Raw genomic sequence first — 21,933 nt, 5'->3', positions numbered from 1 at the left:
ATCGACTCCTGATGAGTCGAAACTAAGGTTGACTTGAACTAAATTTACGGTCCAAAGATTAAGAAAAGCATTCAAAATTCGTCATTTGTCTCCAACTTATACACTTATGTCAAAACATAACATCAGGGATTTAAATGGATTGAAGAGATAATCTGACAATACAAGTGTAAGTAAAGTTCCGGTACTGACCACTGTATTAATTGATGACATTCTTTTTCTATGAGTGTTAACCTAAGATTATGATGAATAATTAGTGATACATGGTTATAGTTTATGAACAATTATTCAAAATGTTTTAAAAAAAAATAAACAGTAATCATACGCTTGTTAGCTTGGTTGTGTATAAAAAAGGGGTTAAGACTTTCATTTGGTGATCAACTCAAAAACGTTTTGTATTTTCTCTTGCAGAAAAAGATTGAAAAAAAAAATGAAAGAATTCTAAATATTGAAAAAAAAAAAAATATATCGCTTGTTTACTAGAAAAAAACAATTTTGTCAACTTTAAACCACGCTTAGATCAATCAGAAATTACTCTCAAGCTAAAAACCACTGTGAAAAATTGTAACTGTACAAAGAAAGAAATAAGAGACAAAAGGACCATAACATAGAGATACATTGATCTGAGACCAGAATATCGATCCCCTACCCATATTCATCAGGATTTATTTTAGCTTTCAGCTTTATCAGGCTAAGCAAGAGTTGTGTCCCTTGGTCTGACAAACTTCCAGTTTTCGTTTGAGTCGAACTTAAGGTATCTAGAAATGTTTCTTCAGTCTGGCCGACTTCCAGATAACTAATGAGTCGACTGTATGTATTTTTTGAAAATAGAGTAAAATAATTAGCTAATTGATATGCTTTTTGGTGTTCTGTTTACAAGTAGACATTCTACTCTTTTTGGCTGTTCTCTTTGCAAGTTGACCTTCTCTTTTGGAAGTTCTTCTTACAACTTTAACCTTTTTTTCTGTGCTGTTTAGAAATAGACCCTTATGGGTATATCAACAAGGCCCCAGCTGACAAAGATGGGAGCTTATGTTCTGGTTTTCCTCTGTCTGTTGAGAATACAATTCTCTCACATTTTTCTAAGCAAAACCTATATGTTGTTTTGTTTAGAAGTTGACTTTTAGGTTGTTCTGTATAGAAGTCGACCCATTTGATTGTTTTTTTTATTGACCTTTAGGTTTTACTGTTTAAAAGTTAACCTTTAGGTTGTTCTGTTTAGAATTTGACCTTTAGGTTGTTCTATTTAGAAGTTGACTTTTGGTTGTTCTGTTTAGAAGTTGACTTTTGGTTGTTCTATTTAGAAGTTGACTTTTGGTTGTTCTGTTTAGAATTTGACCTTTAGGTTGTTCTGTATAGAATTTGAACTTTAGTGTGTTCTATTTAGAAGTTGACCTTCAGGTTGTACTGTTTAGAAGTTGACCTTTAGGTTGTTCTATTTAGAAGTTGACCTTTAGGTTGTTCTGTTAAAAAGTTGACCGTCAGGTTGTTCTGTTTAAAAGTTCACCTTTAGGTTGTTTGTTTAGAAGTTGACTCTTTTGTTTGTTCTGTTTAGAGACCTTTTAATTTTGTTTCTGCTCTGTAACAAGTTGAACCATTTGCTTTGTTCTATTTTAGAAGTTGATCCAATACTCATTGGCTGTTTATATTTTTTTTATGCCCCACCTACGATAGAAGAGGGGCATTATGTTTTCTGGTCTGTGCCTCTATTCATTCATCCATTCGTTCGTCCTGCTTCAGGTTAAATTTTTTGGTCAAGGTAGTTTTTGATGAAGCTGAAGTCCAATCAACTTGAAACTTAGTACACTTGTTGCTTATGATATGATCCTTCTAATTTTAAAGCCAAATTAGACTTTTGATCCCAATTTCATGGTCCACTAAACATAGAAAATGAAAGTGGGAGTTTCAGGTTAATTTTTGGTCAAGGTAGTTTTTAATGAAGTTTAAGACCAAACAACTTGAAATTTAGTACACATGTTCCATATGGTATGATCTTTCTAATTTTAATGCCAAATTAGATTTTTTACCCAATTTCATGGTCCATTGAACATGGAAAATGATGTATGTTTCTCTGTAAACTTGTATTTAGTTTTTAGAGAATATAGTATCTATCTATCTATCTATCTATCTATGTTTTTCAGGTACTATGGATTCAAAGATCGAAATTGTATTGGATAGTCTTACACCTGCTACTTCTTACAATGTAAAAGTGTACGCTAGGAATGAAGTTGGACTTAGTCCAGAATACAGTTTGCCTTCCAAAACTCCTGCAGCAAGTAAGTTGTAAAATATGTTAATAATAAAACACTTAATTACCTTTTCTCCACTAAGTGTGTTGACTAATACCTAAGCCTCTTCATGTCATTTTGACAACCTATAGTCTTTAAATATATTTCAACATTTGAATGATACCATGGAAATTACACACAAGGGAGACATATCTCTATTTCAACTGGACATTAAGCAACCAACAATCAATCTATCTATTTCAACAATTCATTGGTTTATGATGATCTAGTTATAAAACCTTTGTTTACATTATAAATATATGTGATTTGTAAATGTTAATTATTACTATTTTGTAGGAAAGCCTTATCCAATCGTTGTGAGTTCTAAACCATATGGTGACTACCCCCTCAAATTCGATTTACAGTGGAATACGCCGAATAATGGGGGATATCCCATCTCAAGTGTCTATGTCAAATATGCTCAGGTAAGTCCTAACCTAAATCTAATGTACTTCATCAAAATGATCTATGTCCAGAGGAATTATGTAAGAAGTACTTAATAAAAATAAGGAGATGTGGGTTGATTGTCAGTGCGACAACTATCCACTAAAGTTTACTAGACTTTCAAACTACTTGATGTAGTCAAATAAGAATAGAATCTATTTTTACATATTTACAGTGATTGATTTTCGCTTTATTTTTTTACTTACAAAAGTAGTGAAAAATAAATTGCTTGCTTGAAAATTTGTTGGGTTACAGTATACAGTTTTATTATAACAGACAAATATATATTTTTCACAGGCAAATATATGGTTAAAGAACACATTTACAGTTTATACCAACACATAAATTTATAAATCTAACTCAAACAAATACACAGTTTTCCCCAAATAATTAAACAAAATTTCACTAACAAATGGATAGTGAGCAAAAGAAGAAAAAGCATTTTGGTCAGATTAATGTGTCATAAGTAACATATTTAATAGAACTAAGATTGGAAACGGGGGATGTGTCAAAGAGACAACAACACAACCAAAGAGCAGAAAACAGCCTGAATATGAATGTAATATTTGTTGCTGGACATTTAGAAGTTTTTTTGTCTTATTAAATATTGATTTTTTTCCAACATTTTTTCATCCCTTTCTTGACAGATTCATATAAAAAAGTACAAAAATTATGAAAGATGTCTAGAATCTTAAACTTCAATGACGTAAGAAACTTTTACTCTTGTTATGTTATGCAGATCATCTTAAGATTTTAATATTTAAATGTAGGTGGAAGTATTTCCAAACAAGTCTGCCAGCGGTGAATTCCAGAAAAAGCAGTTGTTGTCAGGATGGATAGGACCCATTAAAGTCGATGGAGCAGCAACAGCATACCAAATAAATAGTTTGAGACCATCCACCTATTACGAAGTTGAAGTGACAGCGGTTAACAACAAAGGGACTTCAGATGCAAGGTCATTTATCTTTGTTACTAGAAAAGGTAAGATCGGATTAGTTACTATGCTTGATTTTACAATTCACAATTATCAATGCTGATTTGAGATTTTCAGTAAGGCAAAAAAAATTGATATGAAGGTTTTCAATCGACTTGTAATTTTTGTCTCTGAACCTAATTTTGTGTTTAATATTATATAAAAGGTTTAGGCATTGATTATTAATTCAATTAAACAAAAATCTTGTCATTTTTAAAAATATAGGTAATCTGTCAACTTCTTTTTATTATTTACATCTTCCTGAGAGTAAAATTAATTTTATTGATTTAAAAAAAGATTCCTTGGGGTTTTGTAATATAAAACTGTAGGTTTGACAGTTATATAACATGCCACAATATTGCATACAGATAGATTTTAACAAGGATTAAAATAAAAATACAAACGCCTTTGTGCTAACAAAGAAGTATGACTAGTGACAACTTCTGTAAGGAAAGGGCAAAATATTTTACATGGAAACAAAACATATTCCTTATGAAGTAACTTATATGCTTGATAATTATAATTTCCTTTACCAGATTTTACTTTTGCTATATGCTGATTTCGGATGCAATAAATGGGCGAACTGGGTCACTGTTTCCTTTAGGTGACAAGTCATTGTGTCAGCTTAAATTAAAGAAGCATCTCAGTTTTTGTCCTTACCTATATATTTTATCATTAATCCAATTTACCTTAGATGCCATATGGAAATTATCTAATTTGAAATATTCTCTCTCAGATTTATACCAAACAAACACTCAAATAGTGTCTTTTAAAACCAAATTTTGTGACAGAATCTGAATGATAATTATTAGGATCAAGTCTATTAGGCATGCTTTGAAAATTATTGCAAAACAGTCTTTTCTTTCTAATTATATTTTGTACTTCAGGGATTCTAATTTCTGTATACCTTGTCCTTGGGACACTTTCCTAGTTGGTGAAACATGTCGACCAACAAAAGTTACATAATTGTGTTTAGTGTTGAATTCAAGACACTTCAGTATAATATAATTGTTAATATGGCTTCACGGGAGATATGGCCTCATATTCCCTGTCAGTGCTCTATATATTCTGTGCCTGGTGGAGATTTCAAACCCCTACAAGGAATATGAGATAAATCCAATAGGCCCATTCACGGTTATTGCGGCCATGTTGAATAGATGGCAGATTTTCATAATAAATGGAAGTAAAAATGGTTTGAAAAATACGGGAAATTATTATTGAAACAGAACAGTAGCTTGGAAGCATGCATAGGATTTCCCATACTTTCATACTATTTCCACCTCTAGTAAGGCTCTATCCAAAAAATCTGCACCCTATTCAATATGGCTGCAATAACAGTGAAGTGGCCTATTTATAAGATTTTACTTTGAATCATGTTCCTAATTTAAATAATATCATTTGGTTACGTTTAATAAGTATGGTAAAATATATTGCTGTGTTTTTGTAGAGGGTAAAGGGTTACAAAAGCCTGGTAAGGAATTAAGAATACATGTTATTTTTTTCAAACGTTTTGCATGTATTGGATGGTGACCAAAGGGCATTTTAACAGGGATTTCAGACATTAGTTCAAACATCTTTTTAAAAGTAGTATCAGATGGTTTGATGAATTTATATCTTTTCATTTGGCTTGAATAAAAAAAAAATCTTTACAGGATGATTTTTCTCTGGTTTTCATGATCTGAAAAGTTTAGAAAAAAAATTATTTTAAGTTTGAACCCTCTGAAGTGCCCTACACAACACCCTCATATACTGCATCTTTATGTTATACTAAAATTGTTTATCTTCTCTTTAAAATATATTTATGTATTTCCTGAGGCACACTTATAGAAGTGTTATATCTTTGGGAAGTGTCTAGTACAAGCCATCTGTTTGGTTTTTTGTTCAAAGTTGGAAAAGTGTTGTGTTTTTGTTTTGCTGTCAGTTTAGAAAATCAGGTTGGAGTGTGTGATGAATTGGTATCAATTATTTTCAGTTGACTACAGATTTATTGATGGTCATTATAGTATTATTCTGCAAATTCCTATTATCAGTCCAGTTGAATATATTTATAGGAGTTTTGAATTGGTATGATTATTTTGAGAAACAGTTGGTCAACTTTAAATATTTAGTAAAAAGAGTGAGCAAAATTAAGAATATTGAGCGATTGTGAAAATAATCAAATTTATGAAGTGTTGAGAAATTGAGTGACAGGATTTTTTTGCATAATACAAATATTAAGAAGATGAATATGAGAAATTCAGAAATACTATTGAGAGTATTAATAGCCAAATTATGAGAATGCAGTGAGTTTCGAAATCATGAATATTCAGAGAGGGGAGCATTTGTAAAATCAAAAATATTATGTGAGTGCAGTTTCAGTAAAATCAAGAGAATCAAATGAGAGAAACTACAGATCAAGAAAGTTGAGGGTTTTGAGGGAGATATATGATTAGAAAAGGATACAAGTATTTATGCTGACAGTGAACACTAAATAATCTATGATGTGTTTTCAGAACCATTGGTCATAAACTTATTGTTTACACAATACTTATATTTATAACACATAATGGCCAATGTCTGTCACTTTCTAGGGAATTACAAATAAGAGCTACCTGATCTTTTTTATCAGGTTTCATAATGTAAATGTTTGATATTTTTTTCAGATTCATTTCTCCTTCCATTATTTTAATATACAAGAATGAAAATATCTTTATCTTAGAAAAAAATGTGAACATTTTAAAAAACATATTGTTGGGGTCATTGTTTAAAAAAATTTGATTTGTTTTGCGAGCTTTATGTATTTCCCTGCTTTTCCTCCATCCGTTGAATTTTAGATTGATATGAAAAGAACCCCATGCATTGTAATCTATTTACTTAAACCTTTTTATGCACTTTCTTATATGCCATTGTCAAGTCTGATTATTTGAATAGATGTTGTTCTACTCCTCATATAAAAGTATGATACTGTTAATTCAGAAATTATCGTGATTTTAAACCAATGGACAAAATTGCAAGATTAGTTATTGCCATTTCAGGAAAAGGCGCTTAGAGATATATGTCCCAATGAGAGTACTTATATTTGCTCAGTTACAAATTTGCAAACATCAGTGTTCATCCGCTGCAAGAAGATATAAAATATTATGGATAAACCAGATATTTATGCGACTTGAAAATCTATTAAACACTTATTTATTAGCAGTTATCATTTATTATCTAGCGACACTTAGGGACCACTTTTGTTGTTTTGTGTTGTCATACATTCAGGCCCGTAGCCAGGAATTTCCAAAAGGGGGGGGGGGGGGGGGGGGGGGGGGGGGGGGTTCGTTGGACTCGCAAACTTGACTTTAACAGTGCTTATTTTTTTTCAAGGGAAACCCCTGGCTACGGGTATGGACTTTCTACGTTATTATACGAAAAACTTGAAAACTTGCACAGACTCTTTTACAGGACACCATGTAAATTTTATACGACCACAAAATTTATGCCGTCTTATTATGGTATGAAGTCGGCTATGGTGTCGTCATTGTCCAAAGACATATAGTTTCAGATAATAACTTGAGTATAAGTGAAATTGCACCACAATGTTCCATACCACAAAAGGAAGGTTGGTTCATTGTACCTGTGGACCTTATTTCCCCTTGGTTTACCATGCTGTCTGAAATGAATGCTATGAATGAGCCCATGTCTAATCTAAAAAGGCCCATTTGAATTCATGTTTATATGATATTTCTTCTATTAAATGTGCATTTTGAATACTTATATGATACGTGTAGATAGATATTTAGACTTAACATTCTGGTTTGTAAAGAGACCAATTATCAAGAAATGCTATCAGAATCAAACTTAAGCTTATGATTTCGTTTGAGTAAAAAAGAAAATGGGAGAGCATCATGTTTACAGCTGTTTTGTAACAGCCTTATTTTTTTAATTGTTCAAAAGGCACATAATTTATGACTTTTTTTGGTTCCGTGTGATTAATTTTACAAATTTTTATAATAACCAATTTTACAGTTTGGATTGAACAGAAAGTTGTATAAATTGTTTTCAGTCATGTGTCTAAGAAATTTCGTTTAAATGTTGTTTAATAGTTTGAGCAACTTTTATTCAACGATATGACCATTTCTCACATAATAATTGGTGCCTTACAATCTAGACATTTTATTTTTAATGCCTCTTGTTTATATGTTGTCTGCAGTGTAATAAAATTTATTTTGCTTTTTGTGACTTTACTTTTTCTGCTTTTTTCAGTTCAAAGCTCTGGTTATGTTGGATTTGCACAAGCCCTGCTCCCGTCTAAACTTGTACTCACCATGGCAACTGTTCTCTGGGCATGCTTAGGAATACTCTTGTAACCTTCATGACAGAAGAGTTCTGAAAGACTCTTTATTCTTTCTTCCTTCTCAACTGAAGAATTCCATGCAGACATTATAGTGCCATAATGAATGAAATCTGAAAACGAATACTATGCATGTTTCATGCAGCAGACATTATTATAAACCACCATGCATGTTCTACATACATATGAATGTTGTTTGCATATTATATTCATTATCGAAAAAATTTGTAGCTTGCATTGATATTAGCATACTTTTATTGAAAATTATATTATATTATTAATTCCAAGGGAACATTAAATGTCTTGCAAAAAGATATGACTGTTCTAAATGTATATATACTTTTAATCTTGAAATTTAAACTGCTGTTTTATTTTTAATACTTCGATGAACATCCGGGAAAATATATCTTCCAAGGAGTTAAAGCATTCAAGCCATGTTTCATGATCAGATAGCTAAATTAGGCACTAAAATTTTCTGATTTAAATATTGTGATTCTTTGTCTTATCACCTTTTGATGTTATGTACCAGTTAAGATGTAAATACAATATGGCTGGTAAAAATGAAAGGTTAACATATGTGATATGTTTGAAAAAGATAGAACAGAGATAGAACAGAGAAAAGATTGTCAGTATATGACTTCAGTCCGTATCAGATTTTTCACTATCAACTGGTGTTTTTTAATCATAAACAGTTTTAGATAGTGCAGCCAACATCACAGTTAAATTGAAATTTTGTATAATCGGAATTCCATTTAACATTTTTTCTGCTAATTTTTTGTATTTTGCCATTGAACAGGCTATTATTTGAACTTGGAATTATTTTTAATTATGGAATTTGCTTGATTTCTTATTATTGAATTTTTTAATAAATTCCATGTTTATTTTGTACTGAAATGTTCTGTGCTGGGCACAACACTTTCTATTGCAAAGAAAATAGTATATTTTAATAGAATGTACTGTGCCGTGCACAACACTATCTACATTGGATGGAAAGTGTTATTAACCAATCAAAAGATTATAATACCAAATAAACATGAAATTTATTATAAATTTTAAACACAAGAAATCAAGCAAATTCCATAATTAAAAATAATTCCAAGTTCAAATAATAGCCTGTTATTGATATTCTACTTAAAGAACAATTGTACGCATAAAATTTTGTAAAAATTGTTGTTTTTCATTACTTCATAATATCCATTGGATAATTATTATAATACTCAGTCTTCATGTATTTTCTTCATAGTGATTTTCCTTTTCTACAATTTATACTTTAATCAAACATTTACAACCATTTTGAAAAGCTGGTCTTCTAAACAATGCTATTTAAAAGAGAGTTTGAATGCATTTCACTGTTAGTTTATCTACCGTACAACTAATTGTGAGAAAAATCATTAAAATGACAACTTTTGGCAATTTGTTGTTTCAAAATTAAGAGGCATTCTGGGTAATGATTTCAAAAGCAGGCATCAACATGTTGTCATTGGTATGCTATAGTCTTAATACTGATAGCTGACCAATAGAAAACATTACCCATAATTCCTTAGATTCTTAAAGTCTTATCGCATAAATGTCATATTGTATACAGAGCTGTATATTTTTGGTTAAAGTGCTGTTGATTCTTAAGTGCAATATTGTGTAAATTTTGTATTATTTTGTAAATCTTTTGTATATAATCACATAGATTTAGAACTGTTGTACCTCATTTATGTTGTATTGCTACGAGAGGCAAATATATATAAAATTTAGTTGATGAGTATTTGTTAATGAAGACAAGAGTTTTAATTAACAATTAGAATGATGTAATATACATGTCTTTAATCCGATATATTACAGATATTTCATACGTTGAAACCTAATATTCTGTTAGGATTATAATGCGTACTTTACATGTTGTCCAATTATAATGGATAGGAATAAGCCTCCATTGAGTAAAGCATGGCGTTAAAATCTAAATTCTAAATCCAAAACAAATATAATTTTTAGACTGTACAAAATATTCTTATGCTATAAGTTAGAAGAATAAGTCTGTATTAAAGTCATTGTACATATATAAAGAAATAGAATAAGAAACAAAGGTCAACATCTAAAGCCAATACTAAAACTCATTTTTTCTTCAAATCATTTCTAGTCATTTAAATCTTTTATCAATTTTATGCACTTATATACTAACCTCAGGTTTCTTGGATGCAAGCTCATAGACATTTTAACTAGTTTAATTAAGCTTAATTCTAATCATTTTTTGCTGTGTAGCTATTTCATTTAGCTATGCTCAAGTTAATAGTAATCAAAATATTCAATTGATATTCCACTCAGGTTGCATAAAAAAAAGAAGAAAATTCAGGAAGATTTTGAATTTCATGTTGATAAATTCAAGATTTAAAATGCAAGTAAATGTTTGAAAAAAACCATTGTATTAAGATTTTAAAGGGAACCAGTTAAACAATGAATGATATTTTCAGACTTTATGTGGTATTGTTGCCTTTTAATTTTTCTAGTATTTTTGGATCCATATTGAAAAATAGCACCATAGTGTGTTTCAATGTTTTAAGAAAAAGGATAGTTTACACAAAAAAAATAACGTATTTCATTTAGAAATTACTTAAAATTTAAACCAGCTCTGAAATGTATCCAGCTGCCTTTTTCAGTAAAATCTTTCTGTTGCTGGTGTATGTCAAATAATGAAATAAGTAACAAGTCTATTTCACTCTTCAATTGTCATTCCTGTTGACATTATTCCCTCTTTTAAAATTATTTTTTGTAAGAGTTAATTCCCCTTTGGGTAGGTAAGTTTAATTAGAATAAAGTTAAATGTTTTAAAAACTTTAATTTTGAGTTATAAATTGACTCCTTCCCTTTGTATAAAAGTGTGAAGAAACTTACCCACAAGAAAGATAACTCTGAAATAAACAAAGGGAAATAACTCTTGAAATTGGAAAAGAGGGAATGATCAAAATAACATTCCTTTAAAATGAATATTTAAGTACATAAATACATATAAAATGAAAAGGATAATCTGATATTATTAGAGATGGATATAAGAAGTGTGTCCTTACTGCAATATTAATAACTTGAAAGAGTTTTGTATGGGAAAACTTAGGAAAAAATTAGCTTCCAGATAAAGCCATTAAATTTTGTGTCATGATTTATGTATACGAAATTATTGTAAAATTTTCTAAGCATAATGATAATGTATATATTTTTTGTATAGTATTTTGTATAATTTATTTAAATGCGGCAATCAAATAGAAGATAGTTTGCTTTACTTTTATAGTCCCTATTGAACATTTATACCTGAGCTATATATGTAAGCTTATTGCATCATTTGTTGTCCATCATTCCTGAATCATTTTTTATCCCTTCATCCTCATTTAGTGTCCCACAGCACTCCCCATTCAATATCTTTTTGAATATATATCCATCATCAAGTAGAATGAAACAGATACTGCAAAGCAGTAAAACCTACAACTATTCCTAATCTTCTAAAACTATCCATTAGAAATTAACTGCATTGTTATTATAACCCTGCAAATGCAGGTACTGATAGACACCTATCTTATTTGACAAGGATTGTCAGTTTTCCACAAATAAAAAACTGACCGCCATGATATTGGCAATTGCGCTGAAAGTTGTGTTAAACACTTACATTCAATCCATCATTGCGTTAATATTTTATTGAAAACAATATTGTTACTAAGAGTGCACTTTACTATTCCTCGTCAACATTTCGGAAAATTTAATTTACAAATATCTTATGCATCTGCAATAGAATTTGTTTTGACTTTATTTTTAGAAGATTAAAATATTTAGAAGATAACAAGCAATATTATGACTTTCATTCTTTAAATGAGCCAATTCAGTCACTGAGCAATACACTATTTATTGTGTAGTTTCTACAATTTTTGTATCATTTTCATATATTTTTATATTGTTAGTGTATTGTTTTTGATTTATTTCTTACAGTTGTGTATTACAACTGAACTTTATATTGTTTACAATTGTTAAATATTCTAGTTGTCTGAAAGGAATATGTCAATAGATAAAGAATGACTATACATTTTCTCAAAATGAGAAATTTATTCAATGTAAGACTTAGGAACGGATATTATGTGGGGCTTTCCTGAGCATAACTATTTTGTTTCCAATCTAGAACTTATAAGATTAATGTTTTGAGACAACGTATGGTTGATATTCTGCAACTTTTTTAACAAAATATTTATAAATATTAATTACACAGTTGTTATAAGTCAAGATCAACACCAAATGTTTGATTACTAAAGGTCACCCCCGAAGTGTTAAGGTCAACATCAAAGTTAACTACTAAAGGTTAATACCAAAGTTAATGACTAAAGGTTAATACCAAAGTTAATGACTAAAGGTTAATACCAAAGTTAATGACTAAAGGTTAATACCAAAGTTAATGACTAAAGGTTAATACCAAAGTGTTAAACACAAAATTTTGGTCACAGTGCTAACGACTAAAGATTTTAGACTCATGGTAAATGTTTTGATGTTTAAAAATGAAAGTAAACACAAAATTGTTAGTTAATGTTGCCACTGTGTTAAATTCTATAGTTAGATGCAAAAGTGTAAATGAATAAAGACTTACACCTTATATTAGCTTTTAAGTTGAAAATTATGTGTTAATATAGGTAATACAAGTTGCAGTACTACGGTTCTACCTAATTAATGGTGACTTGATTTGAATCCTCATTGAAGGTGCCCGAATTCTTTTTTTTAACCATAATATTTATCTCCACATATTTGTTTATCATGTATTACTAAAGTATTTGAAATGCTCATAGTGTATAAAAGCTACTCGTAGATGTTCTAGCTTTAAAGATTGTGTATTAGGAGCTAGAACTAAGAAGTGTATTGCACACATCCGTTCATTATAGGGCTATGACACCAGCTAGAGGGAGAATGAATGTATTAAGCAATATAAATTATGATTCTCAAAAAAAAAAAACATCATTTAATTAAATGTTCAAATTAAGATTTTTTATTTAGTTAAAGCATTACACTTACATGTGAACAAAATTCTAAAAGACAACTTTCTATTGTTTTGGAATTTTAATATGGTGGCTCAGTTTCAAACACATTTTGAAATTTTGTAGAGTTGTCCTAAAAAAGAAAAAAATTAAAGTACCGTATAGGAATTTTATTCATCAATTTATTTCTTTTCCTTTTAATTAAACAAAACACTCCAGACCAAAAGGTTTGATAGCCAATCATCGAAATAATTTGTTTTCATTAAACTGCAGAAAATGTATTGGTATGTCATAGAAGTTTATTTGTTAGAGACAACAAAATCACACAAAAAGTTCCCTTTACAAAAAACAAACAAATGAGAATAATTTTTGTTTCCCATTTTTCCCTTAATCAAAAAGTGATAGCTTTTTTTAAAGATTTATATGATTGAATCATCTTGATATAGCTGTTTGTGCTTTATTTGAGCAATCATCAATAAGCCAATCTATCATAGATTTACGTATCTTTCAGATAATTTAATATAGATGATATTATTTCCAGAAAGGGACCAATTTAAATCATTTCTCAAATAATATAAAAACTAAAATAATCTTCTTGGCGAGTATAAAGATGAATATAACATAAAAGTTAAAAATGGTTGGTTAGCAATTTTTCAATTGACAGGCTCAATTGAAATATTGTCAACTGGCTTCAGTCGTATCATGCTGTGTCAAGCTTACTATTAATTGTTTGGTGTTGAAAACATTTGAGATACTAGTTACTTATAACAAGAATTTATATACCCCTAATCATTGTGCTTTAATTGTATACGCATAAAGTCATCTGTTTTTATTTTGTTATTAAATTAATGTCGGTGTGAGAAAGATTAATTGTAGTTCTTAGATGTTCTGAATACATGTATGTGTCTTGATTTAAAATACAGTATTTTACACTTGTGAAAAAATAAAAGGCTGAAGATACAGCCGTTCAAAATATGCATTGTTGTTTATTATAGTTTTAGCAGGTAAAAAAAGTGAATTGGGGGAAATGTATTTGTAAAAAATTATCAGCTTATATCAAAATACACAATGGAAGTTGTGGTTTATAGAGTTTTAAAAAATATGGAATAGAACAGACTGATAATGAATTTGTTGCAAGTCTCCAAAACAAAATGAAAAGCGAAGATTGGTAAATTTATGATAGAAGAGTGGCAACATTAAGATCTAAGATTTAGTAAATGTATGAAAGAATTGTGGTAACATTAAGATATAAGATTTGGTCAATGTATGAAAGAATATTGGTAACTGTATGATAGAAGATTGGTATCATTATGATAGAACACTGGTAAATAAATAATAGAAGATTGGTAAATATATGATAGAAGATTAGTAATTGTATGATAGAAGATTGGTAAATGTGTGATAGAAGATCGGTAAAGTTGTGATAGAAGATTGGTAAATTTGTTATAGGAGATTGGTAAATATTTGAAAGAAGATTGGTAATTGTAGGATAATAGTTTAGTAAATGTATGATATAAGACTGGTAATTCTATGAAAGAAGATGGGTAAATGTGTGATAGATGATTGGTAAATGTTTGATTAAGCATTGGTCAATGTTTGATAGAAGATGACCATCATGTGCACTCTGAAAATAATTGAATGCATCCAGATCACTGAAGTGGACAATAAAAGAAGATGGAATCATGTCTAGCTCCTTTTTGAAAAAATTAGATACTTATCATGTTGATTCACAGTTTTAAAATTTTAGTGAGTGTGAGAATGTGAAATAAGTTTTCTGATCCTGAAGTGATAGAGAGTGAGACAACATAGAATTATGCTTTGTGGTTTTGGTATTCACAGTAATCAATTCAGACATTTTAGTTGTGATGGCTACTTGAGGTGGATTTTGTTTAGGTTTTATATCAGGTCATGGGTTCATGGCTTTTTGAGGTATTGGTCATTGTCTTCATATCAGGTCATAGGTTCATGGCTATTTGAAGTCATGGGTTCATGACTATTTTAGTTGTTTTTCAATGATTAGATCTAGCAAGGGATTCACCTTTTCATCATGGACTATAGCTATACATTATTAAGCATCAAATCAACATTTTGTGATCTTTTTCTGTTACTTTTCTTCAGACCAACCAACAACAGAAGCACCAGTAGAAGAAATAACTCCAAAACCAAGCAAAAAATCCCAAGACACTAACTCTTCTGGTAGATCCATCTAACCACTTTATGAAGAGTTTTGTTTTGAAAGTTCTGCATGTAAAATGACTTGGGTAAAGTGATGTGTATCAGTTTTGTCCTGATATTTCAGACAGAGCTAGAAAAAATAAACGTTTTGGAAGTACCTTTTTGATAAAAATATTTTTCATCATTATTGAAAGTCATTTTGAATCTTTTTAGACATTTCATATAGATAAAAGTAGTAAAGATTCAGAAGCAGAATAAGGAAAAAGCCTGCCCTCCCCCTTTTATGGAACATATCTGATTTTACAAGTATCACTACACACAATAGTCTGCTAGGAGCATGTACTTCTAATCTTAAGGTTTGAATTCTTAAGTTCAGGGTTATTTTGAATTTTCAACTTTTTAAATAAAATTGAAAACTTGATATCATACAATAGCTCATAAAATGAAAATAAAGCTAAACACCAGAGACCCATGGTAAATTTTATTCTAAATAGATATCTCCTTCTTTGGAACTTTGAAATATCCTGTTCCATCATACAGTGAGAAATAATAATTGTGAGCACATGATCATAGTTTTAGGAGGGAATAAGTGCAATAACTGTGGCAGCTATTCTAAAATGATCATAGAATTGTGAAAAATTCTTCATATGATCAAGATGCTCCCTCCAACAACTTGTGTAATCACAAACCAGTTTAATAAAGGCAATTAGGAATTGACAATTATTCTGAAAAACTATAAGATGTGTGAGACCAAGGTAAGATGACCCTTATCTGATCTATATTAAATGTTTGCTTTTTAGCTCACCTGTCCCGAAGGGTTGCTGCCCCTGAATTGGTAATTTTAAGGAAATTTTGCTGTTTTTGGTTATTATCTTGAATATTATTATAGATAGAGATAAACTGTAAACAGCAATAATGTTCAGCAAAGTAAGATTTACAATAAGTCAACATGATGGAAATGGTCAGTTGACCCCTTTAGGAGTTATTGCCCTTTATAGTCAATTTTTAACCATTTTTCGTAAATCTTAGTAATCTTTTACAAAAATCTTCTCCTCTGAAACTACTGGGCAAAATACTTCAAAACATTAACTGAATGTTCCTTAGGGTATCTAGTTTGTAAATTGTATCCGAAGTTATGATTTATCAACAAACATGGTCGCCATTTCTAAAAATAGAACATAGGGGTCAAATGCAGTTTTTGGCTTATAACTCAAAAACCAAAGCATTTAGAGCAAATCAGATAATTTTAAGGAAATTTTGCTGTTTTTGTTTATTATCTTGAATATAATTATAGATAGAAATAAACTGTAAACAGCAATAATGTTCAGCAAAGTAAGATCTTCAATTAAGTCAATTTGACCAAAATTGTCAATTGACCCCTTAAGGAGTTATTGCCCTTTAAAGACTTTTTTCACAATTTGTTCATCATGTTGACTTACTTTAAAAAATCTTCTCCTTTGAAACTGCTGTATCAATTTCAGCCAAACTTAGGCTAAATGAGTTTCAGAGTATCTAGTATAAATTTTATATTTTATTTCCTTGTATGTCAAGAAACATAGCTACTATGGCTAAAATAGAACATAGGAGAAAATGATTATTTTTTTTGGCTTTTGAAGAAAATAGGACGATCCAAAAAACATTTAAATAAATTGAAAAGCCAAAATAATCATTGATGAGAGATTTAACCAAAAGAATTAATGTGAGCGATTCAGGCTCTTGAGAGCCTCTTGTTTATATAAAACTATGACAAAATTTAAATAAGAATGCGTCTAAAAAGTCCTAAAACTAAAGCATGAAATTCTACAATGATACAATTGCCACTATCTACTAACAAGTTCCCTGTACAGTAAATTTCTTTATTAGTCAGAACATTCTGTGTATATACTGTACTAAGTAACTGCAAAAAGCACATTTGATTTTAAGTTATTGGCATTGGCAGACCATTGATTAATAAAAGAAGATGTGTCAATGGGACAGTACACCAAGACAAATATAATGAAACAGTAGATGAGGAATAAAAAATAAGACCACTACCAAATTGTCTCCCTTTTGTCACAGCATCAAGGGAGATAATTTAATGCTTCTCACTTTATGAATTGAGATTTTGGAACAATCTTTGCTCTGCTTTGTGAATGTCAAATACAAATAGTGAAAATATCTATTCAAGTCACTTTACATCAGAACTTCAACAGAACTCTGACAAAGAAAACATTTCTTTAATGACCTAATTGCTTACCATATTTTTATTGTGCTGCCAGCAAGATAAAAAACTGCTGATTGTTAGCTTTTCTTAATAGCATAGGGTCAGGTTATAAAAAGAATACTTGCAGCTATATTTTGTTTATGGCTTTTGCTTGGAAAATGATTCAATGCAAGCACTCTGAATGAACTCCTGGTAATTCATGCATGGAAAAACTGCAGCTACAATTATTAGCTTAATAGATAAGTTTTGAATTATTAATACATAATATTATAGTTGAGAATTCTATAACACATTACGGTAGTCTCAGATTATAATAGGGTCTTGGAACATATCCATATTGTCTTGCAATTTTTTTAAATATTAAGTATTTGTATTTGCAAGATCTTTTTGAAAAATTGTTTCCTGTTTAAAACAAAATTTCTTACTGTGAAACCATGGAAACTTATGTGAATTTGATAAATATCATTTATTATTTTAAGTTAATTACCTTTATATACAACAATCTAAATGAATCTAGACAAAATGGATGTAACACGACTGAAAAACAAATTCAAAAATGTATTTAAATAATTGTTATTTAACATAGAAAAAAATCGTCACTAAATTTTCGACCTTTGCAGCTTTCCATGCTTGTATTCCTATATATCTCACTAAGGCTTTTTCATTGGTCCATGGCTTATACTGCTGGTTGAGGTTTCTGAAAGTCTTTGGTCTGATTTGGTTGGCTTTTTGTATTGCATTCCCCAACTGCATGTTTTGATGGTTAAAGAAGTTTAAAAGATAAGTTGTGTCAAGGAAATTGTTTTGTCTTTTCTATTTTCTTTGCATGTTGTATATTCACTGACACCTGCTCTTTTATATTGTGCACTTTATTGTTGTTATTTACAGTAGTAAAAAGAAGTTGATGCATGTTCTAATTTATCTGTCTTAATTAAATTATAAGAAATGACCCTTCATTTTTACATTGCAAAAATTTCAATTAATATATTTTCTACAATGTTCAAGATTTTGTACTCATTTACTGTTCTCATAATATAAATTTTAATTGTAATTTAACATAAGAATTGAAATAAAAAATCTGTTTACAAATACCTATATTTACCCACAAGATATTGTTGAATTAAAAAAAAAAAAGGAAAGGAACTGTCAGAATTATTGAGTTGTAGTTGATAAACTCCTGGAAAACAGACAATTCATTTGTAGATATTTAAATATATTTCTTGGAAATAAGTGACTACTTTTGGTCAAATACTAGAAACCCTCACAAAAAACAATTCATAAATGAAAGTATTTTCCAATTTTATATTTAATTTTATGCGATCGATCTGTAAAGTTTCACAAATATCAAACTTTTCATGCAACAAAAAACATTTGAAAATGTTAATAGCTTTTAAATTAAAGTTAAAATTTACTTAATAGTTTAGCTTACCTGTAGTAAATATTGTTACACTAATATGTATCGTGATGCATTTTTATCATATTTTTAAAACTAATTTTGCATCTTTCTTTTATTTGTTGTATAGTAAATGTTTGTTTATTCTAGATATTTTGATGTTGTGCATATTTTGTGCATGTTGTCTGCATGTCTGTTCGCAGAATAAAAGGGTAAGTCACATGTAAATGTCATATTTTGAACGATGAGAAAATATTATTTCTGGGCATAAACTTTGTGATATATGTTTTCAGGGTTACATGTAAGTTTTTGTTTAGTCTTTTGATGTTGGTCTTATCAGTAAGAGAGACTGCTTATTTGACAAAAGCAACTGGTAAAAAAAAAAAAAAAAGATTCAAAAGGGTAAATTAAAAACCACAATGAAAAGAAAAATAAACAGCACATGGCCAATAACCACCAACAGCCACAAGACTACTGTCTGTCTTAACTTAGATTGATTGTTGATTTCCTAATGTCCAGTAGCAAATATTTCATGCATGTTCAGGATTAATAGTGACAAATTAAACATGTTTGTCAGTGATAAAAATCCCCCTAACAGATTACAGATTTATGCATTCTGATTTTCTGATTTGTCATAAGTTATACTGAACTTCACCAATATACACACTTGACATACATTTTGAGGGGGGGGGGGGGGTCATTTTTACACAGACAATATGCAGTCAAGAATAAGTTAATTTATTATTGCCTCTATTTTACTAGGGTTTGGCAAAATCATGACATAAGAAAGACATAAGAAAGAGCAAACATTTCTCTGATTGCCAATAATGGAAAAAACAAATAAGTCCTGATGATATCACTAAATTTTTGGTGAAACATGTAAATATTATGAATTCTATAACATGGGTGTTGATGTCTTTATTTTCTTTAGAACACCCATTGTTTTTATACATAAATTTGCATAAATTTAAGTTCATTAGAGTGAAAAAGTAATATGTTGGGTTTTTTAACGAGTATAAGTTTTGTTGTTATTGTAAATTATTGAAAAAAGTTGTATGCTGTAACATCAAATTTAATAATTGTATTCAACTGGAAATTAAGCTTAATTAAATAAATCAGAAATGTATTGCTGTTTGAAATATAAAACTCTTTTAATCATTTACTATGATCAACTTTTAATATGTACCTTTTATTTATAGCCGACCAAGTCCCACTTGGAATCGTGATTGCAATCATCATTATCGTAGTTATCATCTTGTTTATTGTGATTGATGTCACATGCTACTACAAGAGGAAGTGTGGGGTTTTCATGTGTATCAAAGAGAGGGTTGGCAGGACTGGTTCCATGGAAACCAGGAGTAAAGAGAAGATAATTGAGGAAGGAGATGCTGATGGGTAAGATCGAGCTCAGGCTCCATAGTCAATTAGAGTTTTGAATCAGAATTTCTTGGTTTAGTCAATGTTAGTTCTACAAGGGCCAATGTTTGGTTGTTTGAAACTTTTATGGGATCAAATCATATTACCATTCCTATAAACTGAGATTACCATAACTAATAGCTGAAATATAATTTATGAAAAATCCTCCATTTCGTTTCTTAAATGGATCTATTTCAAAAGACCTTAATCCTAGGTGAAACAAATCTCTTCATAAGAGCTCATTAAAGGCTCCAAAGTTAACCCATTTTGGATAAAATATGTTCCTCAGCTAAAAAGTACAAAGGTTTAATAGTGAATCCCTATACACAACTATTCTCTGGATCAGGGCTTTGGGTCAAAGTATACTATGCTGAAAATTATTATAAAGTATAAAAATATTAGACCATAACTGACTTTTAATACCATTATTGCATAACTGGATAGTCTACAATGTGATGTGCCAAAAGGAACTTATTTTTTATTCATATAATATCACATTTTACTATTTACATGCCATTTGTTGTATTAAAGCAACACTGAAAAAAAAATTGGGGAAATTAAAGTTTTATGAATCTACCCATTACCGTAACTTCCAATGACCTAAACTAGCAGGTAAATTGGTCAAGACATGAATAAATGTTACAATTGTAAACTAAACATTTCCCAGTTTATTCAACGTTGACAGTTCAAACCAACCTTTACCTCAACCATAATAGGGAGATTTAGTTTCAAATTATTTTCTCTTTTCTTTTTTATTTTTGGTATGGAAAGTAACTCTTACAAATAAGAGATTTGTTAATTATTGAAAAGTGAAGAAGATATTCAGAATTAATTGCTTAAAATAGAAAAAAGACTGCTTTTTGCTTTCTTTAAGAACTTTAAAAATATTAATTATCTCAGGAAAACTGTAAAATTACAAGAACAGAACAAAAATGGAGTTAAATTACAAGACCTGAAAAAGGAAGAAAAGTCCAAAAGTACACCTGATGAAAGTCAGGAAAAGAAAAAGGAGGAACCAGTCAGTGTAAATAAGGAAGCTGAAAAGAATAATGGAGTGAAGAAAAATGGTAGTGCAACATGCAATTTGTCTTCTGAACCAAAAATTGAGTCATCGGAGAAACCTCTTGGTGACAAACCAGAGAAAGAGAGATCAGATGTGAACAAACAATCAGCTGTTTCTAAGCCAGAACTACCAAAAGATCAGACACAAAATAACAAAATAAAATTAGATCAAACTGAAAATGGTGTTAAAAGTTCAGATATCACTACTCAGTCAAAGACAACCAATCAGAAGCCAGAAAACAGCAAACAGGAAATAAGCAAGGGACCAGTCATTTCAACAGTAATAAATGGTAAGCCAAAAGATAAATCAGACCAAAAACCAGTTGAACCAAAAGAACAGAAACCAGTTGATTCAAAACCACAGAAACCGGTTGAAACAACACATCAGAAACCAGTTAAAACAACACAACAGAAACCAGTTGATCCAAAGCTGAAGAAATCAATTGAACCAAAGCAACAGAAACCAGTTGAACAAAAACAGCAGAAACCAGTTGAATTAAAACAACATAAACCAGTTGAACCAAAAGAGCAGAAACCAATTGAACCGAAGCAACCTAATCAAGATGAACCAAAGGAAACTGTTGAAAAGAAAAAGACAGTCAAAAAGCAGTTAGACTTCAAGAATGATGAGTAAGCATTCACAGAATGCTGCAAATGTTCACAACTAACTGCATGTGAT

At 29.9% G+C, this 21,933-nt stretch overlaps 1 protein-coding gene across 4 annotated transcripts in view; it reads left to right on the top strand.

Annotated features, from left to right (window-relative positions):
• LOC134721236 (neural cell adhesion molecule 2-like) overlaps positions 1 to 21,933 on the top strand; it is a 75,352-nt gene that overhangs the window by 43,597 nt on the left and 9,822 nt on the right. The window contains exons 13-19 of one of the 4 annotated variants that reach the window (XM_063584058.1): positions 2,139 to 2,273; positions 2,583 to 2,710; positions 3,500 to 3,710; positions 5,150 to 5,173; positions 15,124 to 15,201; positions 19,976 to 20,171; positions 21,093 to 21,884. In XM_063584058.1, coding sequence (XP_063440128.1) covers positions 2,139 to 2,273; positions 2,583 to 2,710; positions 3,500 to 3,710; positions 5,150 to 5,173; positions 15,124 to 15,201; positions 19,976 to 20,171; positions 21,093 to 21,884 — 1,564 coding nt within the window. The remainder of the gene's footprint in view (positions 1 to 2,138; positions 2,274 to 2,582; positions 2,711 to 3,499; positions 3,711 to 5,149; positions 5,174 to 15,123; positions 15,202 to 19,975; positions 20,172 to 21,092; positions 21,885 to 21,933) is intronic. The other 3 variants (XM_063584059.1, XM_063584060.1, XM_063584061.1) reach the window with 3 other exon arrangements.

The sequence above is a fragment of the Mytilus trossulus genome, chromosome 6 (assembly GCF_036588685.1).
Source record: "Mytilus trossulus isolate FHL-02 chromosome 6, PNRI_Mtr1.1.1.hap1, whole genome shotgun sequence".
In the NCBI taxonomy this organism is placed as follows: Eukaryota; Metazoa; Mollusca; class Bivalvia; order Mytilida; family Mytilidae; genus Mytilus; species Mytilus trossulus.
Note: the sequence above shows the minus strand (reverse complement) of the source record. Positions and strands in the feature narration are given on the sequence as shown.